At 31.6% G+C, this 24,991-nt stretch overlaps 4 protein-coding genes across 4 annotated transcripts; all 4 read left to right on the top strand.

The window, feature by feature from the left end:
• The first annotated feature begins 1,663 nt into the window (after positions 1-1,663).
• On the top strand, positions 1,664-5,170 carry LOC146909377 (ALA-interacting subunit 3-like). The gene is made up of 9 exons (XM_085731171.1): positions 1,664-1,756; positions 1,872-1,967; positions 3,265-3,323; positions 3,455-3,529; positions 3,628-3,744; positions 3,829-3,899; positions 3,992-4,295; positions 4,496-4,785; positions 4,905-5,170. The coding sequence occupies exons 2-9, from the start codon at positions 1,898-1,900 to the stop codon at positions 4,960-4,962; spliced, it is 1,044 nt and encodes a 347-aa protein (XP_085587297.1). The 5' UTR covers positions 1,664-1,756; positions 1,872-1,897; the 3' UTR covers positions 4,963-5,170.
• A 411-nt stretch (positions 5,171-5,581) lies between these two features.
• Positions 5,582-6,676, top strand: LOC146909376 (blue copper protein 1a-like). The gene is made up of 2 exons (XM_085731175.1): positions 5,582-5,859; positions 6,099-6,676. Exons 1-2 carry the CDS (start codon positions 5,694-5,696, stop codon positions 6,572-6,574), a joined length of 642 nt encoding a protein of 213 aa, XP_085587301.1. The 5' UTR covers positions 5,582-5,693; the 3' UTR covers positions 6,575-6,676.
• A 1,633-nt stretch (positions 6,677-8,309) lies between these two features.
• LOC146909375 (blue copper protein 1a-like) lies at positions 8,310-9,617 on the top strand. Its single transcript, XM_085731174.1, has 2 exons — positions 8,310-8,475; positions 8,916-9,617. The coding sequence occupies exons 1-2, from the start codon at positions 8,310-8,312 to the stop codon at positions 9,473-9,475; spliced, it is 726 nt and encodes a 241-aa protein (XP_085587300.1). The 3' UTR covers positions 9,476-9,617.
• A 3,700-nt stretch (positions 9,618-13,317) lies between these two features.
• On the top strand, positions 13,318-17,029 carry LOC146909374 (RNA binding (RRM/RBD/RNP motifs) family protein). The gene is made up of 8 exons (XM_085731173.1): positions 13,318-13,469; positions 13,597-13,700; positions 14,142-14,217; positions 15,045-15,116; positions 15,201-15,263; positions 15,410-15,741; positions 16,321-16,444; positions 16,617-17,029. The coding sequence occupies exons 1-8, from the start codon at positions 13,464-13,466 to the stop codon at positions 16,635-16,637; spliced, it is 798 nt and encodes a 265-aa protein (XP_085587299.1). The 5' UTR covers positions 13,318-13,463; the 3' UTR covers positions 16,638-17,029.
• The last annotated feature ends 7,962 nt before the right edge of the window (positions 17,030-24,991 follow it).

The following is a 24,991-nucleotide window of genomic DNA, read 5'->3' as shown; positions in this document are numbered from 1 at the left end:
TAGAATTATTCCTTGTTTACCTTTCCAAATCTTGGCCAGCTCGAGGGGTATATAGTAATTTGCATTTGTGTTTGAATAATACTCTTCCGTCATGTGTGTATTTCGCTTAAAACTTAGGATTAGGATTATTCCTTTTTGTTCCATTCGTGATAAAAAGGGAATGGAAAAGCTATGTTAAGAAGCAAGCTCTAAAATTACAAACGAAAATGAAACGATAAAAATATATTGTATGATTTTTGTAAAAAAAAAAATAAAAATTGGATGGTGTAAATTTAAATAAGAAAAAAGGCTATGGGGTCCTCTAAGTTATATGGTTATAACATGTTAGTCTTTAAGTTTTTTTTTTTTTTTACAAAATCGGTCTTTCAAGTTATAAAATATATGTATCATTATCCAGTTTTTATCAAACTTGATTAAAAAGTGTTTATGTGGACGTTTAATTTTAAGTTGATATGTCCAAATTTACGACTCTCAAAACTAAAGTTCATAGGTGTATTTATCAGATGTATAATATTGTCGATGACATATTTATAAGCAACTTGTTCTCAAGGTTGCACGGGGTTCTTAAAGCCATGATCAAATTTTCACAAGAGAAACTTTCTTCCAAAGTAACCCTAGGATTTTGTTTATTTTTTTATTTTTTTATGTATAGAACATATTAAAGGAAAGTAAATACGTGATAAAATTTTCTTACACGAGAACTTTTACGGAGTGAAGATATTCTCTCCCAATCACTAAAAATAAAGTTTTTTGTCGGAATTTTTTTAAACAAATTTACTCTTAACAATTCATCTCTTTTTTTATTTTAAGTTGAAATTTAAATCTACATCATAGACTCAATCTTAAATAGATTTTGTCCTCGTGAGCTTAACTCAGTTGGTATGGACAATGCATAAAAATATGCAAGGTCCGGGGTTCAAACCCCGGCCACCACAAAAAAAAAAAAACTTCGGCTTTTTAAGTTATAAGGTCAAACTCTTACCACCAGTTGATATCTTATGCACAAACAAATAAAATTAAGTTCAATATTATACAATAAAATATCTAAACCGCAAAATGCAATAGAAAAAGTGGATAGACAACAACAAAAGTCTTATGTTTGGTGAAAGATAAAATATATTAGTGGGGGAAATAAAAGACTCAATAATACTTTTACAAGAAACATCTCAAAAAAAACTTTGTCAAAAAAAAAAATCTCAAAAAAAATAATAACAAGAGAAAGATGTTATAAATTTTTATAAAACATATAATATCTATAAAAAAAAAAAAAAAAAAAAAAAAAAAAAAAAACCAGCCTCAAAATTTGACATGTTTGCATCAATTATTTTTTTGTAAAAGTACAACTAAATGCATGTATTAATAATCAAAGATTGAATACACGTAGAAATATCCTAAAAAATTTAGAACAAGGTTATAAATGATCGACCATCTTTGCGAAATATAATTTTACAACAAAAAATTTTTGATTGAAAAAACATGCTTTTGTGGGGCCAATTGCCCTTGAATCCTTAGATAGGTCCTACAAGTGCATGGTGGTCCTTCACTTTTAGGACGAGGTAGTTAAGATGATATTGTTTGATGACTGTTAGTTGAAAAGCACCTTTCAGTTGGATTATTCTCAAAACCAACTTATAAATGTGACAGCCAAAATGTGTTGCTTGGTGCTTTGACATTAAAACCTGTCACCAAATTTCCTTTTCACATAGACAGATGTAAGGAATGTAAATATAGTGAAAGAGATAGAGGAACAACTAAGGTCAAGTTTTTTGTTTTTATATCATCTTCATTATTCCAAAAAAATATATATCTTATTTTGCGTTTTCTTTTTAACCACATTGATTCTTTTAATTGCTTTGTCTTTTCAACTTCAGTTACATTGAGTTTCTTTGTTACGTCTATGGAACATTCATCCAGTTTTGTTGCTGTCTTAGATATACAATCCAAGAATGTTTCCAGGAAACCAAATTGTAAATATTTCTTCCCTCAAACTCAAATCCTTTTATTTATTTATCAATATATATTTAGTTTCCATGTAGGGTTTTATTTTTTAGGGTTCTAATTTCCATGTAGGGTTTTAATTTGGAGAAATGCGAAATTATTATATAAAATGACACTAATATCAAGGTTCTAAAAAACGGTCGCGGTCGCGATTGCGGTCGCGTTAAGGTTGTCGCGATTTCGGCTGTAACGGACGCTGCGATACAAATAACGGTCTTCGCGGTGTGAATTAATCAAAACCTTTCACAAAACCTATTAAAACGATTTATATTATCATATAATGTATAATAACTTAGATTAATACTTTTTCCCATAATTATAACATCAAAGTCCCAATTTTTTCTCTAAAATTTCATCTAATATTTGTTACCTAAATACTCAAATGAAATGGTTGTATTGAGAGTGTCAATATAAAATTACGTTAAACTTAATAAATAAGAGATGAATGCACACTTTTTTTTTATTTGAGTTTAATAAATAAATATATGAATCGGCAAGGAAATTGGAAATTGGAAATTGGAAAACTGAATGAAGCAAGAAACCAGAATCGGCAAGCAGGAAGGAATCACACAACACCAGAAGAATAACAACCCAAGAGAAGCATGTTTGTTTGTCACCACCACCACTGTATGTTAGTAATAGTTACTACCACCACAAGAGAAGAGAATAGAAGTAAGTAATTGATTTGTGTCTGAGAAAGGTTTAATTGAGAGTGAATGAATTGAGTTTCAGATTCCTTCTTCTTCTGTTCTTGTATTCTTGTGCTTTTTTTAATCTGAGATTCAATTCCTTTTCTCATATACAAATTTCTCTTTTTAAGTCTGTAATGGCGTTTTCGCGTCCGTAACGGCGTTTTCGCGGCCGTAACGGCGTTTCGCGGCTGTAACGGCTTCTGTAACGGCCGTAACGGCGTTTTTCCTGTGATTTTCGTTCTCACCGTTAAAAGGTCCAAAAACGGTCATGGTGGCTGCCGATACCGTTTTGTAACGGCCGTTTTTGCCGTAACGGACCGTTTTTTAAAACCTTGACTAATATATTTATGTCTCGGATAAAATTTGAACTTTGTCCATTGAAGTTATGAGTAAACTATCGCCGCATGGACGAAATCTCACATTTCCATCTTGTTATTATTTCAATTTTTTTAAAATCTCAATTATATACCAAAATAAGGCCTAAATTCAATTTCTCATATTTCTTTTGTTAATAATTAGTGTCTTTCTCTCTATTTTTCCTATTTGTGCTCATGGTTTGTTTTATTGATGGTAGATTCTAGATTCTCCCAGCAAGAACTTCATGCATGGCAACCAATTCTAACACCTGGATGGGTATATCTTCAAACATAACATCATGGTTTAGTTTTACAACAAATTCATACATAGTTATGCAACATTAATTAATCTTTGTCTACACTTTTAGGTGTAACTTTTTTATCATTTGTTCTGATTTTTCTCTCCAGGTCATTGGAATATTTACATTTATAGGACTTGTATTCATTCCTATTGGGGTTGCTTCATTGTTTGCTTCGGAACAAGTAATAAATTAAATTTTCTACCTACATTATATCAAATGGAATTTGTGTAATGAACGAACTGATTGTAAATTGAAATTGAACAAGAATTTCTGATGCAGGTTGTGGAAGTTCCGCTCCGATACGATGATCAATGTCTTCCATCTACTTATAAAGACGATGCAATGACATATATAAATGACAATAGGATCAGCAAAACTTGCACTAGGAAATTGACTGTTAGTATAACTCCTTTATTTGATATGATAATGATAACGATTTAAGCGCTACTTTTGAGAACTAATTTCTGTGAAATTTTGCAGGTTAAGAATAAAATGAAAGCTCCAATCTATGTGTATTATCAGCTTAGTAACTTTTACCAGAATCATCGCCAGTACGTGTAATTAAAACAGAAATAATTTATGCTTTTTTGTGTTACTTTCTGATTACTAATTGTGCTGGATTTTGGATGGTATTTGATTGCAGTTATGTTAAAAGCAGAGATTCTAAACAATTGAGGAGTAAGGCAGATGAGAATGAAGTAGGCAAATGCTATCCTGAAGACTATACTGCAAATGGTCATCAGCCAATTGTTCCTTGTGGCCTTGCTGCATGGAGTCTATTCAATGACACATACAGATTTTCAAACAATAATAAGGACTTGGTCATTAACAAAAAGAATATAGCATGGAAAAGTGACCAAAAGGCCAAATTTGGGTCTGATGTTTATCCTAAAAATTTTCAGACTGGAGGTTTGATTGGGGGTGCTAGACTTAATGAGAGCATACCTGTAAGTATATATTTATATATCTTCGTTACTGGATAATCTTTGTCGTGTTAAATACAATTTTACTCCGTACAGATACGAGGGTTTCCTCTAAATTTGCGAGGACTAGAAACATATTTAAACCATTTTAATTATGTTTTGACAAAATTCCTTGGACATTTTGAGAAAATTAATCTTGATTGTGTTGATGTGGAATGAGACAGTTGAGTGAACAAGAGGATCTGATTGTTTGGATGAGAACAGCAGCACTGCCTACATTCAGAAAATTATACGGGAAGATTGAAGTCGACCTTGAAGCTAACGATGAAATAACGGTGGTAATAGAGAACAATTATAATACATATCAATTTGGAGGAAAAAAGAGTGTGATTCTGTCAACCACAACTTGGATTGGTGGAAAAAATGACTTGTTGGGGATTGCATATATTCTCATTGGTGGACTTTCCTTGGTGTACTCTCTAGTTTTCCTACTTATGTATGTGATGAAGCCAAGGTGAGGAAAAACTATACATTCTACATCATCTTAATACATTATGGTTTTTTTGTCATTACTTTTATGGGTGAAAATATTTTTAGTTGACATTGTTTATATTGTTGTGTGTGTGTATGCAGACCCCTTGGAGATCCAAGATACCTGTCTTGGAACAGAAATTCAAAATGTTTGAGCTGATGATGTAGGATATTTCATCTTGTATGTTTTGATTTAACAGTTACATGAATGAATACATTCTTTTTGATGTCTCAAGAAAAGATCTGCCATGAGGAATATTGTACTTGACTAATTCAAACTCTAATCTAGATGTATGATATTAATAGACTTTTCACACAAATAGTATAAGGCAAAATATAGACCTCCCATTTTGAGGAGTACTTGGTAATGTTTTTAGATTTGAGTGCCACTATCGAGCTTATAATAAGGGACAGAAGGAGGAGTACTATTCTTATGTTTTAAATTTGAGAATATTAACTTTTACCATCGTTAACTCAAGCATAGTCTCGAAAAACTATAAAGTATTGATTTGATGCTAAAAATTTCAAATATTGCAGTAAAAATTATATTAGTCCTTTATAGCCATAGGATTAAAAAAAAATACATATTAATTTGATCAACATTTGAGATGTTTCAAGATCAGATTCATATTTGAACAAGAATGAAACATCCTTATATCTTTTATATTGTTTATATTACGTTATTTCCTATAGTTTCCAAACTAGTTAATTAATGATATAATATTAATCAAGCCGGACCATAGCCGTCCGTGACAGCAAAAAAATATAACAATGGCAACATTCTCCCTTCAGAAGTCTTATATATATGTTCATTTTCAATGTCAATCATATCTAACCAAAACAAAAAAAGCAATCTTAGTGCTTAATACAGTCAATTGATCAAAATATATTATGGCTCTTTCTCGTGCTCTTTTCCACTTTGCTCTCATTGCCACTATCTTCTCAACCATGGCTGTGGCAAGAGATTTTGTAGTTGGAGATGAACATGGTTGGACACTTGGGGTTGATTACCAAGCTTGGGCCGCAAACAAGGTCTTTCGTCTCCGGGACACACTCAGTAAGCTCATTCTACTCATAATCTTTATCTCTAATTTCGTCGCTAAATATTTTGAAACTAAAACAATTACATTTTTTTTATAAGTAAAAGTGTGAGAGCCCAACATAAAATAAGATAATGTCCGAATATAAGTTTACAAGTGAGGGCAGACCCTTCTTATAAGATGGATGTTTTATATGTATTGTCGAATTAGGAATATAATTAAATTGTGATAAAATGTTGAATTTAATTACTTGCAGCATTCAAGTATGTTGCTTGGAAGGACAATGTGGTGAGAGTGAATGGAAGTGATTTCCAGAGTTGCTCAGTTCCTTGGGGAGCACCAGTGTTAACAAGTGGACATGATACAATTGCATTGACAACCTATGGGAGAAGATGGTACATTTCAGGTGTTGCCAATCACTGCAAAAATGGACAAAAGCTTTTCATAAATGTTTTGCCAAAACAAGATGGTTGGTCTCCAGCACCCTCCTCACCTTCGGCCTCCCCCTCACCCTCACCTGTGCCGGCCCCTGAAGCAGAACCGCCTTCAAATGCACCATGGGCTGCTAGCGTGAAGACATCAGAGTTAACTTGGTCTCCGGTACCCTCACCCTCACCTACACCGGCCCATGAAGCACCACCGCCTTCAAATGCACCATGGACCGCTCCGCGCCGATCCCTGCTGCCAAAGAAGCTATTCAAAATTATTCACAGAAATCTGATAGTTGTTTGAGATTAGATTAGTTCATGTGTCATGTTTCAAAGTGGGGCTATTTTTTCTAGTTACTAAAATCCTAGTTTTTATTTCAAATCTGAGCTCATAGCTCTTCCTGAATTTCTTAGATTGGAGTTGCATTTGTTTTCCTGTCTAATAATAAAATCATGTTGAATTATTTGATATCAAAGAAAATTGTGTACTGGTGTTACTATGATTTATGGTAAATAAATTTATCTTAAAACTAGCATTGAACAAAGTAGAACTTTCTTATTAGTACTGCAAAGTCGACAGGTTTTTGAATGGCTTGTCGAGCCTGACAGCGACGCATAGCCCACGAAAAATAAAACACCACATAGCCCAAACCTGGCCATGTCGAGCCGGACAGCGGTGCGTGTGATAGTCATGTGATTGTGTCATCTCCCGCATACAAAATTGGGTAACCCTCGGATAACACTCCAATGAGGCATACCTCCACTATATAAACCCATGTTTGTGTGAAGTCTCTCTTATCTGGGACTTCTAAGAACTTTTCAATTACACATTTTGGTCCAACAATTCATATATCAGACAAAGCAAAGAATGAAACATTAAATACTAATAATGCATTACTTATGCAAATTAAACCCTCCATCCGTCTTTCCTCATCAAAATGATCGTCTAAGGATAATGCAGGAAACTCAAACACACAAGGACACAAAAGCATTTATTTATCGTTCCATATAAAAATGTTATCTCAAAATCCGAAGAATTCTCTATTTTTCTCTTTACTCTTCTCCCCACATACCTCCCCTCTTCAAACTCGTAAACAAAGCGAAAGAGTTTTGTTTGGTGTTATTATGTCATTATTATTTCATTTAGTGTGATAGGGCCGATAAGGCATGTTCCTCCTCATCAATTCAAGGTGTTGCTCGACAATATTTGGGGATTTTGTTTACTATCCCAACACGAGTTTCAACTCACAAACTCGAAAAAAAAGTCAATATGTATAATTTTTTGTCGTTTGAAATTATACGTCTAGATGATTTGATAGTGTGATAGACTCAATCAGTAAAGTTTCTCTTCTTCAATTCAAGATGTTATTATACTCCATGGTTCTCCTTCTTCATTTGTCAATGTTATTAATTTGTTAGTATATTTTTGGTATCAAAATGGACTTGTTAGAATTACGGTTGACCACCATAATTTTACACAAGCTACACTTTGTAGCTTTTGAATAATTATGAAAGCACATTGTGATTCGGAAAAAATATGTACTTAATTTAAATTTCTTTCAAAGATGTTGAGAGGAATATCTTTTAAAAAAAAACACAATATTATAAAATAAAATAAAAATAAAAAAGTTCCTCCCTTTTATATTTAGCTTCAGGAATGGGAGCTACTATTGTTCTGTTCTGGGATAAACAGGGTGATTCGAATTGATAGCCATTTGGGTCAATTTACGTGGTTGGATTTAGTCAGACGGATATATTTGAACAATTGAACATTCTTGTATCTTTTAACCTATACACATTGTTTTCATACCGTTATTTCCTATAGTCTCCAAACAATGTTAGTGGTAAAATTAGTAATCAAGCCGGACCATAGCCGTCCGTGACAGCAAAATTAAATATAACAATGGCAACATTCTCCTTTCTCCCCACATAAGTCTTATATATATGTTCTATTTTTAATGTCAATCATATCTAACCAAAAGAAGAAAAAAAAGAGCAACATTAGTACTTCTCATAAAGTGAATTGATCAAGCAATATTATGGCTCTTTCTCGTGCTCTTTTTCTCTTTGCCCTCACTGCTACTATCTTCTCAACCATAGCTATGGCAAAAGATTTTGTAGTTGGAGATGAACGTGGTTGGAAATTAGGGGTTGATTACCAATATTGGGCTGCAAACAAGGTCTTTCGTGTCGGGGACACACTTAGTAAGCTTATTACATTCTTATTCTTTCTGTATCTTTAATTTTGTCGTTGGTTACTAAGCATATCAATTTCATTTTTATTTAACTTTCATTGGTTACTCAACTTTTTTTAATAGATTTCTAATCTATTCTAAGTAACATGTATCTATTTGACTAAAAGTAGACCAAAGAGATTAAAGTCAATAGAAGTTGGATGTAATGACCAAGTAACATGTATCTATTTTATTATCTTCTCATGAGCCCACTCTTTTAAAGAGAAGAATTGCAATTAAATAAACAAAACCTTCTTAAAAATTGATACTAATTTCATTTGCACAAAAACATAAATGTGAATCACAAACTTAATTTATCTTTTTAAATGTAAGCTTATTTTGCCGCCCAACATAAAATTTATGGGTCCGTCCCTAACTAGTTTGTGATAAAATGTTGAATTTAACTTGCAGCATTCAACTATGTTGGTGGTAAGGACAATGTGGTGAGAATGAATGGAAGTGATTTCCAGAGTTGCTCAATTCCTTGGAGAGCACCAGTGTTAACTAGTGGACATGATACAATTTTATTGACAACCTATGGGAGAAGATGGTACATTTCAGGTGTTGCTCATCACTGCAATCTTGGCCAAAAGCTTTTCATAAACGTGCAGCCACCAAAGTTTGGTTGGTCTCCAGTACCCTCACCTTCAGCCTCCCCATCACCCTCACCTGTGCCGGCCCCTGAAGCAGCACCGCCTTCAAATGTGCCATGGGCTGCTAGCGTGCAGACATCAGACATAACTTGGTCTCCGGTACCCTCACCCTCACCGGCCCATGAAGCAGCACCACCTTCAAATGCACCATGGGCTGCTACTGTGCAGACATCGGAGATAACTTGGTCTCCGGTGCCCTCACCTACACTGGCCCCTGAAGCAGCACCGTCTTCAAATGCACCATGGACCGCTCCCCGCCGGTCCCTACTGCCAAAGAAGCTATTCAAAATTATTCACAGAAATTTGATAGCTGTTTGAAATTGGAGTAGTTCAGTATGATATTATAAATAGGGGCAGTTTATTTTCTTGTTACTAGTAATAATTAACCCCTTTTGTTATCAGTAATTATTTATTTTGTTTATGGTTATTTTTTTTGAATACTATTTTGTCTATGTTTATGAATGTATTGAGATACATTTATTTTTTGAATAAAAAGAATCATGTTGACTTAGATTGGGGTTGCATAATGCATTCTGTTTCCTGTCTAATAATAAAATCATGTGGAATTATTTGATATTGAAGAAAGTTGTGCAATGGATGCTACTATATATGATTTATGGTAAACAAAATCATCTTCAAATTAATATTGGACAAAACAGAATTTTCTTATTGGACTCTTCTTAAGTACATGTATTGAAAAAGAAAAAAACAGGTTTTTGAATTGGGAGATTAGTCACTTTAGTCCCTGAATAGGGAATGAGTCGTCTCTTTAGTCCCTGAATGCAGATAAATTGCAAAATAGTCCCTGAATGTAGACTCGGTTAGTCAATTTAGTCCCTGAATGCAGACTTCGTTGGTCAATTTAGTCCCTGAATTCAGACTCTGTTAAGTCACTTTAGTCCCTGAAATTGACCAACAGAGTCTACATTCAGGGACTGTTTTGCAATTTCTCTGCATTCAGGGACTAAAGTGCCTATTCCTTTCCCATTCAAGGACTAAAGTGACGAATTCCCCTTTTTGAATTGCTTTTCAATTATGTTTCAAATGAAATGAAAAGTAGATTAGTCCACTTTGATACACTTGGAACTATTTTCTCTAGGCAATCCAAAACACAAATCCTAATCACATTTACACCCTCGCAAAGTCGTGTAGGAGAATGAAGAAGAATTATTTGTGGTCTACAACAAATCAGGAAAAAAAATAATGAGTGATGCATAGCATTAAATACTAATAATGCAGAACAAAGCTACTACTATTATTCTTTTCATTGTGCTGGATTAAAGTTAAAATCACAACTATCCATGAGGTTAAATCGGAATAAAAAATTTAGACATACTTGATTCTTTTTCATGTGTGTTGGTTCTAGTGTGTGTTTGGTTCAGCTTTGAATATAATTGATTCTGATAGAATTGATTCTGATAGAATTGATTCTGACAGAATTGATTCTGAGAGAATTGATTTATGTTTGGATACAATTATGTAGAATTGATTAAACAAAATGATTTATGTTTGGATGCAATTATGTAGAATTGCTTTTGAATGTATAATTACTAAAATAGACATAGTTAAAGGAGAATTGATAAAGAATGAGAATTGATAAAGGGCAATAAAGTAAAATAACATGTTGTAATAATAAAATATACAAACCTATACACGTTGTTCAAGGAGAATTGATTCTAGAAAAGCTAGAAGCTAGGATTTGTAGCTTCATGGAGAATTGCTTTTGGAGGATAAAAGCAATTCTGAAAAGCTGAACCAAACACGTTGTTTTTGGCTAGAATTGCTTTTGGCACTGTAGAGAATTGATTTTGGGCTAGAATTGCTTCTCAGAAGCCAAACCAAACAGCTCTCATGATTTTGTCCTTTTCGACTATTTTTATTAGATTAATAATAATATAATATTTTGGCTTAAAAAATATTAATTTCAAATATATGCACATGTGTCGGTTTAGGTGTATATATAACGAAGCAAAGCATGCCGGTAAACGTTCGATGAACCATCCGGCGATCGAGCAGAATCATCATGACTTGCGACTTAAACAATGGCCACCCATTTTTATGTGTCTTTTTACATTCCTACCCCCCCCCCCCCCCCCCCCCCAACCCCAATTATAATCTCTCTTGTCACTGTTATAAGCAAATTTCAATTTTTTAGATTCATTCAATAAATGATGTATGTGATCTATACTGTAGATCACATACATCATTTATTGAACGAACCTAAAAAGTCAAAATTTGCTTATAATAATGATCGGAGGGAGTATATTTCAAACCAAAAGCTTAGTGTAGCACTCCATATGGATAATATACTTTTTTACACAAACATGGTTTTGTATTTAAAACATAAAACACAAAATATTTATTCACTTTAAATATTTATTTGTTTCCAAGCATTTGTCATTGTTTATTATTAACTTTAGTATTGTAAGTTTGTTCGAATATTCAACTTTACGTTTTTAGCAATATTGAATAACATAAATTTGTATTTGAACGAATAAATATCATTTTATAAAAAAAAATTATTTTAAACAAAATAGTTCAGTAATTGAAAAAGTTGTGTACCAATCACTTATTCATGCGACAATTATGACAATTAATGTTGATCAAATAGATATTTTTTTATTAGATAGATAAAATGATAAATAACTATTGAAATTCTCACAAACAATCGAAGATGCAAAGTTCATCCACTTTTGTCATCGAACTATGACATGTAGACTTAAATAAATCCATTTAACTCATCAATTTAATCTTATTGATGCTTAGTATTTCATCCATGGTCTAACAAATTATTGGACTATAAAAAAAATGAAAAATATTATAAAATACATTTGAATATAGAAAACTGAAATGAATTCATGGTATGATCCACACCGCAGTGGATGGTCCGAATCATAGTCACGAACCATTGAGATAATTTTAAATTCCTTTTGACGATAATCATATGAATGAATTGAATATTCATCCGATTCTCTAAAAAAATTGAGTATTCATTTCATAAATTTTAATTCTCTCCGTTGAAAAAATTTCATGTTTTTTTCCCATTGAACCATTCTTTTCTAGTATTTTTACTCTCTTTTTTTACAATACCATCCAAGCACCATTATTTTTTTATTTTTTTTGAAAGAGCACCATTATTTTCATTTTCCTAGGAAAACACTTCCCATAAAAAATTGATTAATTATTTTAATGATATATATTATGATCCAAACAAAATTTGATATTTTTACTCTCTTTTTTTACAATACCATCCAAGCACCATTATTTTTTTTGACAGAGCACCATTATTCTCATTTTCCTAGGAAAACACTTCCCATAAAAAATTGATTAATTATTTTAATGATATATATTATATGATCCAAACAAAATTTGATTCAATCTATCCCTACTTTTTAATGAGGAAACCATTATTCTCCATTTTGTATTTTTTAAATACATTTTAGCTAACCAGTAAGATTTTTCCTTGTTTGCAAAAAAAATGTAACAAATTTCCTTTTTAATTTATTAATAATAAGAATATTTGTTAGGTAGAATTTATGAGAACAAATATGGAATTATGAAATTACAGTAGAGTGACTGCATTGGGCAAGCATTGTAACATGTCAATAACAATGTTTCGTTACTATTTTATTTATTTTTGTACAAAAATCAATGTGAAAATTGGTCTGACTAATTTGACCTGAATTTTTTTTAACTTATTAGATTAAAGTATTTTAAAATCATATTTATCTTAAAAAAATCGTACTACAAGTCATAGCTTACCAGAGCTTCTAAAAAATTTATTACTTGACTAAAAGGATAAATAATTGGGTAAATAGAAAAGTAGATGAATACTTGTAGAAAAATCATATCTATCCTTTAAAAATACATGAAAAAAAGAAGTCAAGTAGACCCCTAAAAAAAGTCAAGTAGATATGACTCTCCATTTCATATTTTTTTTTTTTTCAAATACATTTTACTTTTTTAGGAAAAATATATTTTAGTTAACTAGTAAAAATTTCCCTTTTTATTTATTAATAAATAAAAAAATTGGGAAAGGAAAAAGGACAAATATGGAATTATGAAAATACAGTAGAGTGTGCAACTGTAAACAAAGCATTGTAACAAATGAATAACAATGTTTTGGTCTTTAACAACGAACGAGGTACCATCATCATTACATTCCTATTCCTTTTCCTTGCCTTGTCATACATTGTCTCTCTCTCTCTCTCTCTCTCTCTGCAACTCTTTTTTCTTCTGAACACAACCTTTTCTCTTCAACGACTCTTCTTTCAAAACTCATTCACTTCAACTCTCTCATATCATAATGCAGGTTAAAACCTCTTCAACTTCATTGAGTTAAAAAAAAAAAAACATCTTTTTTGTTTTTTCTTGTTCTAACTTGACTTTAATTTGGTTTTTTCTTTCTGGGTTTCTCTCACTTTTCTTGAATATTTCAGACAAGGACGGTTCAAGTGAAGCAACTTTCAGATCTAGCTACTGAGAGGGAGATTCATGAATTCTTCTCATTCTCTGGTGAAATTGAACACATTCAGATCGTTGGGTTGGTTATTTCAATTCAAAAATTCAACTTTTTTTATATTTTGATATACCCCTTTAGTTTTTTAATTTTAGTGCCAATTAAGGTTTTTTGTTCTTGAAGGTAAATTTGGAGGAGGGTTGTAAACCACAAATAAATCATGGGGTGTTTTTAATTTTGATTTTTGATTGTACAAAATTGTATTAACTAATCCAAAATAAAATAAACAAAAACATAATGGGACAGTTACTAGGTTTTTGTTTTGAAATTTTTGTTGGGGGTTACATATGTAGGGTGTAGTGTAAATTTAGCACTTGAAATTCTTGCATATTGTTTTGGATTGAAATTTAAAACAATATGTGGGTTAAATTTAGCACTTGAAACTTGCAGCTTTCTCGCTTTTTTTGTGTTTGTTAGAGAAGTTAAATCCATGATGGTTGCTCATGTTGTGTTTGCTTGTTGCAGAGAATATGGAAAACCAAAGACTGCATTTGTGACATTTAAAGATCCCAGAGCGCTTGAAATTGCGTTATTGTTATCGGTAATGTCTCTTTTCTTTTCAAAAGTTTGTTTGTGGAGCTGTGGTAACTTATCTATTGTCAAGTTTGATTTTTGGAGTCGGTTTGGGTAAAATTTTGAATAAAAACTTGTAGGGAAATGAAGTTGAAATAATCTTATTATGATTATGAGTGTTCAAGTAACCAATAGTTTTTCTGCATGTCAACGGTTTTAGAAGCTCTATTATCCGACTTCTTCACAACCAAAACTTATAAGAGAGCATTGTTTGTTAAGAATTGATTACTTATCTCAATTGAGAAGCTCCCATAAAACAGAAGGTAATCTAAGCCAGGTTTTGGTCATTATGAAAATGTCTACATTGACTAAGGGTACAAATTTTCATTTGGTGTATAATTTATGTTTGTTGTACATGTTAAAAAGTTGTTCCATTTTCAATTTTGTGATGGATAATTGGACACTTAAGTGAATCCTTTTGACTTGTTATGAACATTTAGTTAAGATTGGATTTGAGTTGATCATTTTGATAATCAGAAAGTAAGAACTTTTGAAGGAAACTAAGATTGAAATTCTCAAGAATCTAGTCCCAGATGTCATTTTACAGCTTATTTTGTTTAGATTGCGAGTACAAATAAATTCCTTTGGGTTTTAGTTTATTAGGCTTTATGCTAATATTCATCTGGTAGAACAAATTTCTTGCTCTTAAAATTACAGATTAGAGTCTAACTTCTTTTCACAGTAGAACAAAAGCTATTTTCCCCTATCTATGATTCTATGTTCTTTTGGATATGTTTCATTAGTATTATCGAGTCAATTGCTCGTGAGTCTGAAGCTTTATTGTCTATATATCAGGGAGCAACAATAGTAGATCAGATTGTGAGTATAAGTCCAGTCGAGAACTATGTGGCAAACCGTGAGATGCAGGTAGCTGTACCAAATATCAATTGCTCTTAATTAAATGTGTGCATATTTATATAAATAAGCACTTATCAAAAGTAATTTATGTAGGAAGTGGGGGTAGTAGAATATGCTATAAATATTGCTCCTGAAGATGCCGCGTCAAATACTGAGGTAAAAACCAAAATACAAATATAAAATTTTGCATGATCAGTTTACCTGATGAGCAGTTAACCACGATCATGATTTCTACAACAATTCAGATTTTGTTCCTGTTTTTGCGATTGAGCTTATGGTCTACTGTACTACATCTCTTTCAGGAGGAGAAACCCGGTGGAAGAGTATATCTTAGTAAAGCACAGGATGTGGTTACAACTATGCTGGCAAAAGGATCGGCGATAAGACAAGACGCTGTGAACAAAGCTAAAGCATTTGATGAGAAGCATCAGTTGACTGCCAATGCATCTGCAAAGGTCAGTTCTTTTGACAAGAGAGTTGGACTGACAGAGAAATTGACAGTTGGACTCTCCGTGGTGAATGAGAAAGTGAAGTCTGTGGATCAGAGGCTACATGTTTCAGATAAAACAATGGCAGCAATATTTGCAGCCGAGAGGAAGTTGAATGATACTGGATCAGCCGTCAAAACAAGCAGGTTTGGACTTGGGTTGAATATGATACCTTATCTTCATTGCAGCATCTGCATTATGATGATTTTATATTAAATTGTTATGGTTTAGTAGTATTATTCAATTATAATGATGACAAAAAGAAGCAGCATCTGCATTATGATGATTTTATGTTAAATTGTTACAGTCTGGTGGTATTATTCAATTGGGAATATATAATGATGACGAAATGAAATTTAGGGGTCTATTTAGTTGGAGAAAACATTTCCTGTTTTCATTTTTAATTGCAAAACGCTTGTTTTCACCAGGTTTCTTGTTTTAAAAGATTTGTAAATGAAATCGTGGAGACAACTGTTTTTTCCACTGATTCTACACACATTTTGTAAACAGGAAATAAAGTGAGTTTCACAATTAAAATGAAAACTACAATTGGAAACATAAAATATTTTTTTTCGTACCAATTAGGCCAATGGTCATGTTTCAATATTTCCGGAGTAGGTGAGAAATGATACATCACATATACATGGACCTTGTGGCTGTATTAATTTGACCCTATGTTGTATATTATTTTTGAATGTTAATGCTGATAAAATGTGTGCATGCAGATATGTGACTGCTGGAACAACATGGTTAACTGGTGCATTTAGCAAGGTGGCAAGGGCTGGAAACGTTGCTGGAACTAAAACTAGAGAGAAGTTTAATATGGCCGTTTCAAACTTGACATCAAAGGTTGGATATAAGCTCTTGCCGTGTTAAACTAAAGATAATAGAAATTTTATACTTGTAATTTGTTTTGTCGAGAGAACTTATATCGAGTGGAAGAGAACATACATGTTGTTACTTTAAATCTTCAACTAAAATTTGATCTCTGATTCATTGAATTTTTCATGCATTGATGCAGGAAACTTCATTAGTTGTATAGGCCAGAATTTCAGAAGGTCTCAAGTGAAGGACTCTTTCGGAACTGTTATGTAAGGTTTGATCTTTGAGATCACGAACTGCTTCTCTCTCTGCTTCAACATGCTTTGTTCTAGCAGCAACTATAGTGATTCAATTCAATCCAATTTTTTGTATTCTTTTTTCATTCTAGTGTTTTTTAGCTGTTGCTTCTATGTAATTGGTGATTTTGGCCTCTCTTTTTCCCCCTCTTTACCTTTGTCAATAGGAAATTATAGGTGTGATGCAATTGTTTTTCTTTTCTCATGGTTGAAATTTTTTAGCTGTGTTGTGCATGTAAGATAAAATCTTGTTTTTGTTATCAACACTTCAAAGATTTCTGTGAGAAATTTTTATCTTCTAGACTACTTTATTTTATTTCTTTGTTGGTACAAATAATGAAAATTGTATAGATATTTGTGTTGTATACGTAAACATGGACCATAAAATACATCAAAAAAAAACATGGACCATAAATTAACGAATTCGGTCAACTATGCTACACTTTGACCATGCTGTAAGCACAATAATTAGGATTCTTCCATGTGACATGATGGAAAGAAGAACACTCCAACTTTTGACCAACATGATGTTAGCTGTCGGGTAATGAAAGGGTGGTGCAAAAGACAATTTTTAAAGAAAAAATATAGGAGAATGCTAACCAGTGCCTTAAGAGCATTGATTAAGCATCCAAAACAAGTTTTCATAAAAAAAATTATGTAATTATTACTTGATCAAAAGTAACATCTTATATTGTCACTTTTTTTTGGTCAAGTCTTGTATTGTCACTTCATTCATATGTTAACTCTGTGATTTAATTTTTCTTATTTTTATCAAGGGTCTGTTTCTGTCATTATCTCTAATAAAATACCATTAATTTGAATGATGCATTTGGATGCTCTATAGTGATTGAATTTTGGCCATTCAAAGAGTCATGTATTAATCTTGATTATCTAACATTCCTGGCCATTTATTGAGCCTCTTTCATTGTACTGTACTAGAATTATGAAGCTACATCACTACAGAGCTATAGCCTAGCAATGGTAGGTCACTTTACTTCAAAATAATTGTCGATCATATATCACACTTTTCTTAAGATTAAAATAGGAGATCATATCACTCTTTGTGGTGCTTAAGATATTTGAATAGCATTTACTATTTGTTAAATAATCTTGTTAACGAGTGTCTTTGCCTACTCTTTAAGTATTCTAAAATGATCAATTATCAAGTTCTGTATTTCGATTTTCAATACATTAAATACACGTATTTTTATAAATATTTACCATTTTTTGTCCTTAAAAAGTGTTTGGAGGCACTCGATATTCGTTAACATTTCCCTTTGTTAAATTAATCCAAGTTGTGTTGTGGGTTTCTAAAATTAGCATTGAAGCATATTGAAATTAAAACGATATTCGTTAACCTTTCGATCGAACTCTATCGAACTCTGAATCATTGAGAGCTCTTCACCCTAAGAAATAGAAGATTAATATTAAAAAATTTGTCTTGCTATCAAGTGTTCCAGTAACAGTAACATTGTTTAAGGTTGTCAAACAAGAAAATAAGTCATTGAACTTTAAAGTTTAAACATGTCACTTCTCAACATAATAAAAACACACTTCTCACCAAAACTTCCCTCTTTAGAATTTAGATTTGTTAAGCAATGTTGTTATAACACTCATTAGCATTTGTGAAAAATTAAAATACAATTAGACCTTTGAAATTTGGGCCAATCAGGCAATTGAAGCAGCAGTGTGACATGTTATTTATTTACTCGCAATTTTATAGTATAGTCGAAAATTAATTTGGTACCACAAAAAACAGCAAAATTGATCCCATAAAAAAAAATATAGACAAAAATAACCCTTCTAATTTATTATTATATTGTTCGAGTATTTATGCATATTCATTGGTTATTATAATTTTTTTCTAATTTGATATTCATAAAACAGTGAAAAGTATCAATTACTTTTGTGGATGATTCCTCTCTATCTGAAGAACTTGACTGACCACCTTCAATTAAATCTTCCTTTCAAACCGCATCTTTTTCATATAATAGAACTCAAACTCAATACCTAGCTTAGGAATTAAGGTTTTTTTCCTACTTTTTCAAGTCTAAACACCAATTCAAACCTGTGGTTAAGTACTAAACCATGGTGGTACCGTCTGTTAAACCTAAAGCTACTCCTACGAGAGTGTGGGGGCACAAACCAGCTAAGTGTGTGTTTGAAAAACTATGCAACCAAGGTGTGGTACCATACACTAAACCTAACTTGTTGGAGAGTTCAATGGACGATCGTGATACTTGTAAGGCTAGTAAATGCCAAAGCAAACATTCTACTGGTAGTATTGTTGGGAACTAGATAGGTAAAAATACTCATATCATAAATGTGCACTATATATCTGTATAATTCATGAGATCAAATAACTATCAATGATTTACACAAGAGTGTGAAAAATAAATATAAACTTACACAAATATACTTGAGACACATGCACACGAGTCACAAAAAAGCCTTGCACAACAGTTATTCAGCCAGACAACATTGACACATAAACATCAGTATGAGGCACATGCCTTGCGCAACAGTCATTGGGCCAACTACATTGACACATACACATCAATATCAGTCACATGCCTTAAACAACAGTCATTCACCCAACAAGATTGTCGGTCCAGTTTCAAAATTTTGGTTTTGATCATTATTCTTTCAATATTGTCCAGAATTAGAAATATCTGGATTCTCACGCAAGACAAATTCACTTACCTTTGCACATTGCATCAGATGAATTAATGTCAAAAACTTGTATCCAGGTGTAGTTATTACTTTTTGACATGAAAATGGTTATAGCTGTCCATGGTTCTCGATTAATTGAACCAAAAGGAACCCTTTCCATTATTTTTTTTCTGAACCATATTCTCACCATCATGCCAAGTAGTAGGACTAAAATGACGTGGTTTATAATAAATCTAGTAGAGAACCGTTTGAATCGTGCCTATAGCACTGCACATGACTATGCTCCGTTTTCAAAACCCCTGCCTATACGAATCCCACAAATTATAGGTGGGAGTTTTAGGGGAGGTCCTTGCGGACTTGAGGTCTTGTATGTATGTAAGGGCCTTGCAGTCATTAATTATACCTTGTAGTTCAACAGTTATCCTCCCCACTCTATGGGGATCATAGGCTTGAAAGTCCTTGATATATCCTACCAGGAGTTACACCAAGTTAGCTCAATTTATACCCCGACAAAGGATTTTGGTTATGTTTTGGGCCACAAATTTTCATCCAACTGGGTTAGAATCACATGTACTAGGCAGGCATTCAGTAAATAAGAACATGCCTCTCAAAATGACAAATATTGGAAAATAACAGTAAAATTAACCAGATAAATAATACAAGTCCCCAAAACATGTATGAAATATATTAATTTTTTTGTACTTAATCAAGAATGGGGAAAATAAAATAAAGTATTGAACCTGTAATCTGTAAAAATAGAGTTTTTGAATTCATTTCATTTGAAATCCTCTGCTCTGGTAAAAGAAGGGGTTCAAAATTTCACTGGCAGGTGAATCCTTGAAATTGTAGACTTTTAGTTAGGAGCAGCAGAGTGGAAGGTAAATATCCCAAATTATTCTACTCATCGATCATTGATGATCTTCAAGTGTTATTCTTTTTATAAAATACACTCTTTTTTATCCATCTTTTTCCAAGGAATGAATCCTCTTCCTTCATTGTTCTTCTATGATCACATATTTTGTGTGTTCTTGAAAGTCATGTGTTCTCAACATCTTCCAATAAATAGATTTTCGATGCATTCTCGTTTTCTATATAAAATTTTAATCAAGATACATTTTACTAAACATGTATTTGTTTATTTAACTTCAAAAAAAATGTATTTGTTTATTTGTAAACAAAATAAAAATAAACATGTACTCACTCGGTCTCAAATTAAGCGAGTTATTTGCTTATTTTTTACATATTAAGAAAAATATATAAATGAATGAGAGAGAGAAAAATTGTTTTAAGCGTTCTTGTTAGATATTTGTGCATTCACCGTTATCATAAATGCAAAGTGGATTATATTGAATTGTGAGTGATGAAAATAAAATCAATTTGAGTTATAATTAAATAAAGTAATTAATATTGCATTCAAAAGTGAAATGTGTTTGTTACTTAGAGACAATAATTTTTTTACAAAACAATCACTTGTTATGAACGGAGAGAGTATTTGTTTAAAATAGAGTTTTTTTTTTTTTTTGAACTATGTGATTTATCTTGTGAAATCCAATATTTTAAATAAATTTAAATAAGCCCTAAAAATATTATAAATAAATCATGTGTTTTAACTAAAAACAATTTGAATATTGTATTTAATCTTGGCTCAGTAATTAATTTGTTAAATTTGATTCTTGAACCAAATTTGCCAAAATTGAGCTTAAAATTAGATTGGTTTAAATATGATTTTCGTCCCTGTAATATGGGCGTGTTTTGATTTTCGTCCCTGTAAAAAAAAAGTTTGAATTACGTCCCTGTAAAAAAAAAAATTGTTTGAAATTGGTCCCTGGCCCCACTTCATGGCTGACTTGGCATGTTATTCACCACGTGGCAGTTGCTGAATGTGCAACTTTTGCCACATGGCGGTCCACGTAAACAAAAAATAAAAATAAAATTCTGAAAATTATTTATTTAAATTTAAAAAATATGAAAATAAATTTAAAAATCATAAAAATTTTCGAAAAAAATCTGAAAAATAAAAATTTTCGAAAACTTAATTTTTTGACAAAAAAAACTTTTAGAATTAAAAAATTTGAAAAAAAAAAGTGAAAATTAAATTTTCGAAAAATAGATTTTTTAATTTGAAAATTATATATTAATTTTTTTTTAAAACAATGACAATTATATTTTCAAAAGTTATAATTTAAAAAAAAAAATCTAATTTCGTATTCTTTTATGAAAATTCTAATTTAAAAAAAAATCATTTTTTTCAGAAATTTCAGAATATATAATATTCAAAAAAATTAATTTTATTTTGAAAATTATACAAAAAAATAAATTCAGAAAATTATTTTAATATTTTAAAATTTATCTTCAGAATTTTTAAATTGTTTTTTAAATTTGTTAAATTTATTTTCATATTTTTTAATTTTAAAAACAATTTTCATAATTTTAATATTATGTGGCACGCCACGCCAGCGCCACGTGGCAAAAGTTGCATAGTCAGCAATTGCCACGTGACCAAAACCATGCCAACTCAGCTGAATAGTGGGGCCATGGACCATTTTCAAACAAAAAAAAATTTACAGGGACATAATTCAAACTTTTTTTTTACAAGGACGAAAATCAAAACACGCCCATATTACAGGGGCAAAAATCATATTTAAGCCAATTAGATTCGTTGGTACAATGGTATGACCTTAAAAAGCTCAACCCAATTATTTTATGGATCATCGAACAAGAAAGCTCATTCATAAATGAGCAATTAGGCCAAATAGTTAGCAAGCTCCAACAATGAGTGAATTTGAGGTGCTCGCCTCAGCACAAAGCTTGAACAACTTATAACTAAGAAGATTATAATGGGAATATGGATCCACAGGAGCACCTGAGCTCCTTCAACGCTAGAATGAAGATGTAATGATCCTCTAACGTTATCAAATGCAATGTTTTCCCTTACATTTTAAAGAGAGTCGTCGTCCTATGGTTCTTGCACCTTCCAATGAAGTCTGTAAAACCTTGGAAGTAGTTGGCAGAAGTGTTCGTGGCTCATTTCACTTGAAGTCGCATAACTTAGAAGAGTTCGACATGCTTGGTTGGACTTAGGGAAAAACCACATGAATCCTTGACCTCAATCATGAATCCTTTCAACAGTTGTACATCCCATGTCCTCGATTAAAACTCAGTTGTAGCACTCCATGCATTGGTGTCAGGTCTTAAAATAGAACCCTTTGCTAATTCATTGACAATTCGACCATCTGATACACTTAGTAGGCCATGAAAAAATAGCAACATGATAAATTATCAGGGAGGAGATCGCATGTGCAAGATGGGGTGGCTATAAAATCTCCCCCAATAACAAACGGGATCGCACAAGAGGTTGCAATGATAAAAATAAAGACAAAGACAGAATAACGAAGTAGTTTTCCTGTTTCACTCCACTTACAAAGAGAGCTCAGAGGATCTTTCAAAACACTTATGATTTCAACCTTATTAATCTACCTCGTTAGAGGGGGTCTAAGCCAAATGTAGATTGTAGGCTTTGCTATGAATACCATGACATACATGGTCACCCAAAGACGAGCGTCAAGGGATAAAGTTCCAAATTGAGAAGATGATACAAGAGTACATATTAATTTATGATAATACATGCTTGAAGGTCTTAAATGTTGTTGTTATCTGACCGTTTCGTTGTGACTAATTTGGATTGAACCGTGATATTATTTGTGAAGATTTTGAATGTTACATTGTTATGATTTTGTGCCTAATGGGATTGAGCTGATATATATTATAATTTTTAAAGGTTTTGAATATTATGTTTATGATGTGATACAATCTCAATTTGTTTATCCTTTCACTTATATTATAATATTACATGTTTTTGAAACTCAACATTTCATTGTTTGTGTTTATCTGTCTTAACCTTGCATTTGCGAATTTGCAGTTTCTGCAGGTTGTATTTAGTGTTTTAAACTGAAGTAGATTTCTTCTCTAAAGACTCTATTTTGTGTCGTTTGTTATTATAAAAATGGCCCGCTCTGATAGGTAACATCAGGTTGTGATATTTTATTTTATCTTTGTACTAATAATCAAACTTGTAAAACTGTTATAGTTTTCAAATTTGTTAAGCGGAATTTCATTATTATGAATTTTTCAAATAATCAACTGTGACTTGTATGCATGAGTTTTAATATTCTTATGTTAAAAAGTGTTTGTAAAATCAAGAACTTTAATAGTTTTGAAGTGAATTAAATTTTATGAATATTAAATAGATTATTTTGGGATTTAAGTGTCGGAAGGTTGACTAAATTGATAAAGAGTTGACTCATATGCAAAATCGTTGATTCAACTTTCGTTGTTAATATGAGGACCTTTTCGATGAGTGGTTTGTAAGTAGCTTTGTAACTGCTTGTTCACTAAGCCCTGAGATCTGCTCTGACCTGGACGAGTCTATGAGTCTAACTCATCTAAACTTTAAAAAAATATAAAGTCGTTCATTGTGAATAAAGGGTATTATATTATATCCAGATGCTTGATAACTTAACTGGTTTGATCGATAAAGAGTTGGAAAAACGAACATGACCTTGAAAACGAGAACATTTTAAAGTCTCAAATCAACAACACTGAACCAAGCTAGATGAGTTGACAAATGAGTAAATATTAATTCAATGGTTAAATATGTTCTTGGTTTCTATAAAATTTGGAACTTCTAAGTTTAGTCCTTACTTAATTTTAATAGCTTTTTTAGTCCCTATAAAAATAATTTACATGTTGTTTTAGTCACTACTAAAACAAAGTTTTTCTAATTATCTTAAACTCTTAATTTTTTTGAACGGTTTTTTTGAGACAATTTAGAAAAATACAAAAGGTTCGTTTACTAAAATTTAGAATTTTTTAACATGAAATGAGTTAAATATGAATTTTTTTAAAAGACAAAAGTTCAAGATAAAAGTAACAAAAATCTGGACATAGAAATAAAATTTTGAGATTTTTTTTTACAGATGAACTTTTAGTAATGTTCTTAACACTTCTGTAAAAAAATTGTACAAAATCTTAAAGGTTTAAGCATAATTAAATAAATTTAAATTTAATAAGGACTAAAATTGAGTGCAAGAATTTTTTATAGGGACTATAAGCACTGTTAAAATTAAGTAATGACTAAACTTAAAATGTATCAATTTTATAGAGATCAAAAACATATTTAACCCTCTTGTAAAAAAAAAAAACATATTTAACCCTTACTTTAAAACTAAGTAGCAATTCTTTTTTCAAGAAATGTAATAATTCCTGTCATTCAAAAAATAAAAATAAAAGTATATCAAAGATTTTTTTTTCTTGAAATGGTTTCCTTATTATTTATAAAAATGTTTTTTTTTTGGTGATGATTTATAAAAATGTTTAATGAAAAAGAAAAAGTTCTGTTTCTTTTGAAGTAAAAAATATTCCTTAACTTTTCTGAGTCATAGTCGTCATATTATCAAGTTATGTCGTCATAGCATACACATGTCAACTTCTTATCTAAACACGTGTCACTAGATGCCTTACTTGTTTGGTCGAAGACACAACTCAGACCTCGTCGTTGGACCTAACGTTGTTTCGCAAAGTCAGGGTCGTTTTGGTCCAAACATAA

The sequence above is a fragment of the Medicago sativa genome, chromosome 7 (genome assembly GCF_051527215.1).
Source record: "Medicago sativa cultivar Bolivia chromosome 7, Bolivia_mono, whole genome shotgun sequence".
In the NCBI taxonomy this organism is placed as follows: Eukaryota; Viridiplantae; Streptophyta; class Magnoliopsida; order Fabales; family Fabaceae; genus Medicago; species Medicago sativa.
Note: the sequence above shows the minus strand (reverse complement) of the source record. Positions and strands in the feature narration are given on the sequence as shown.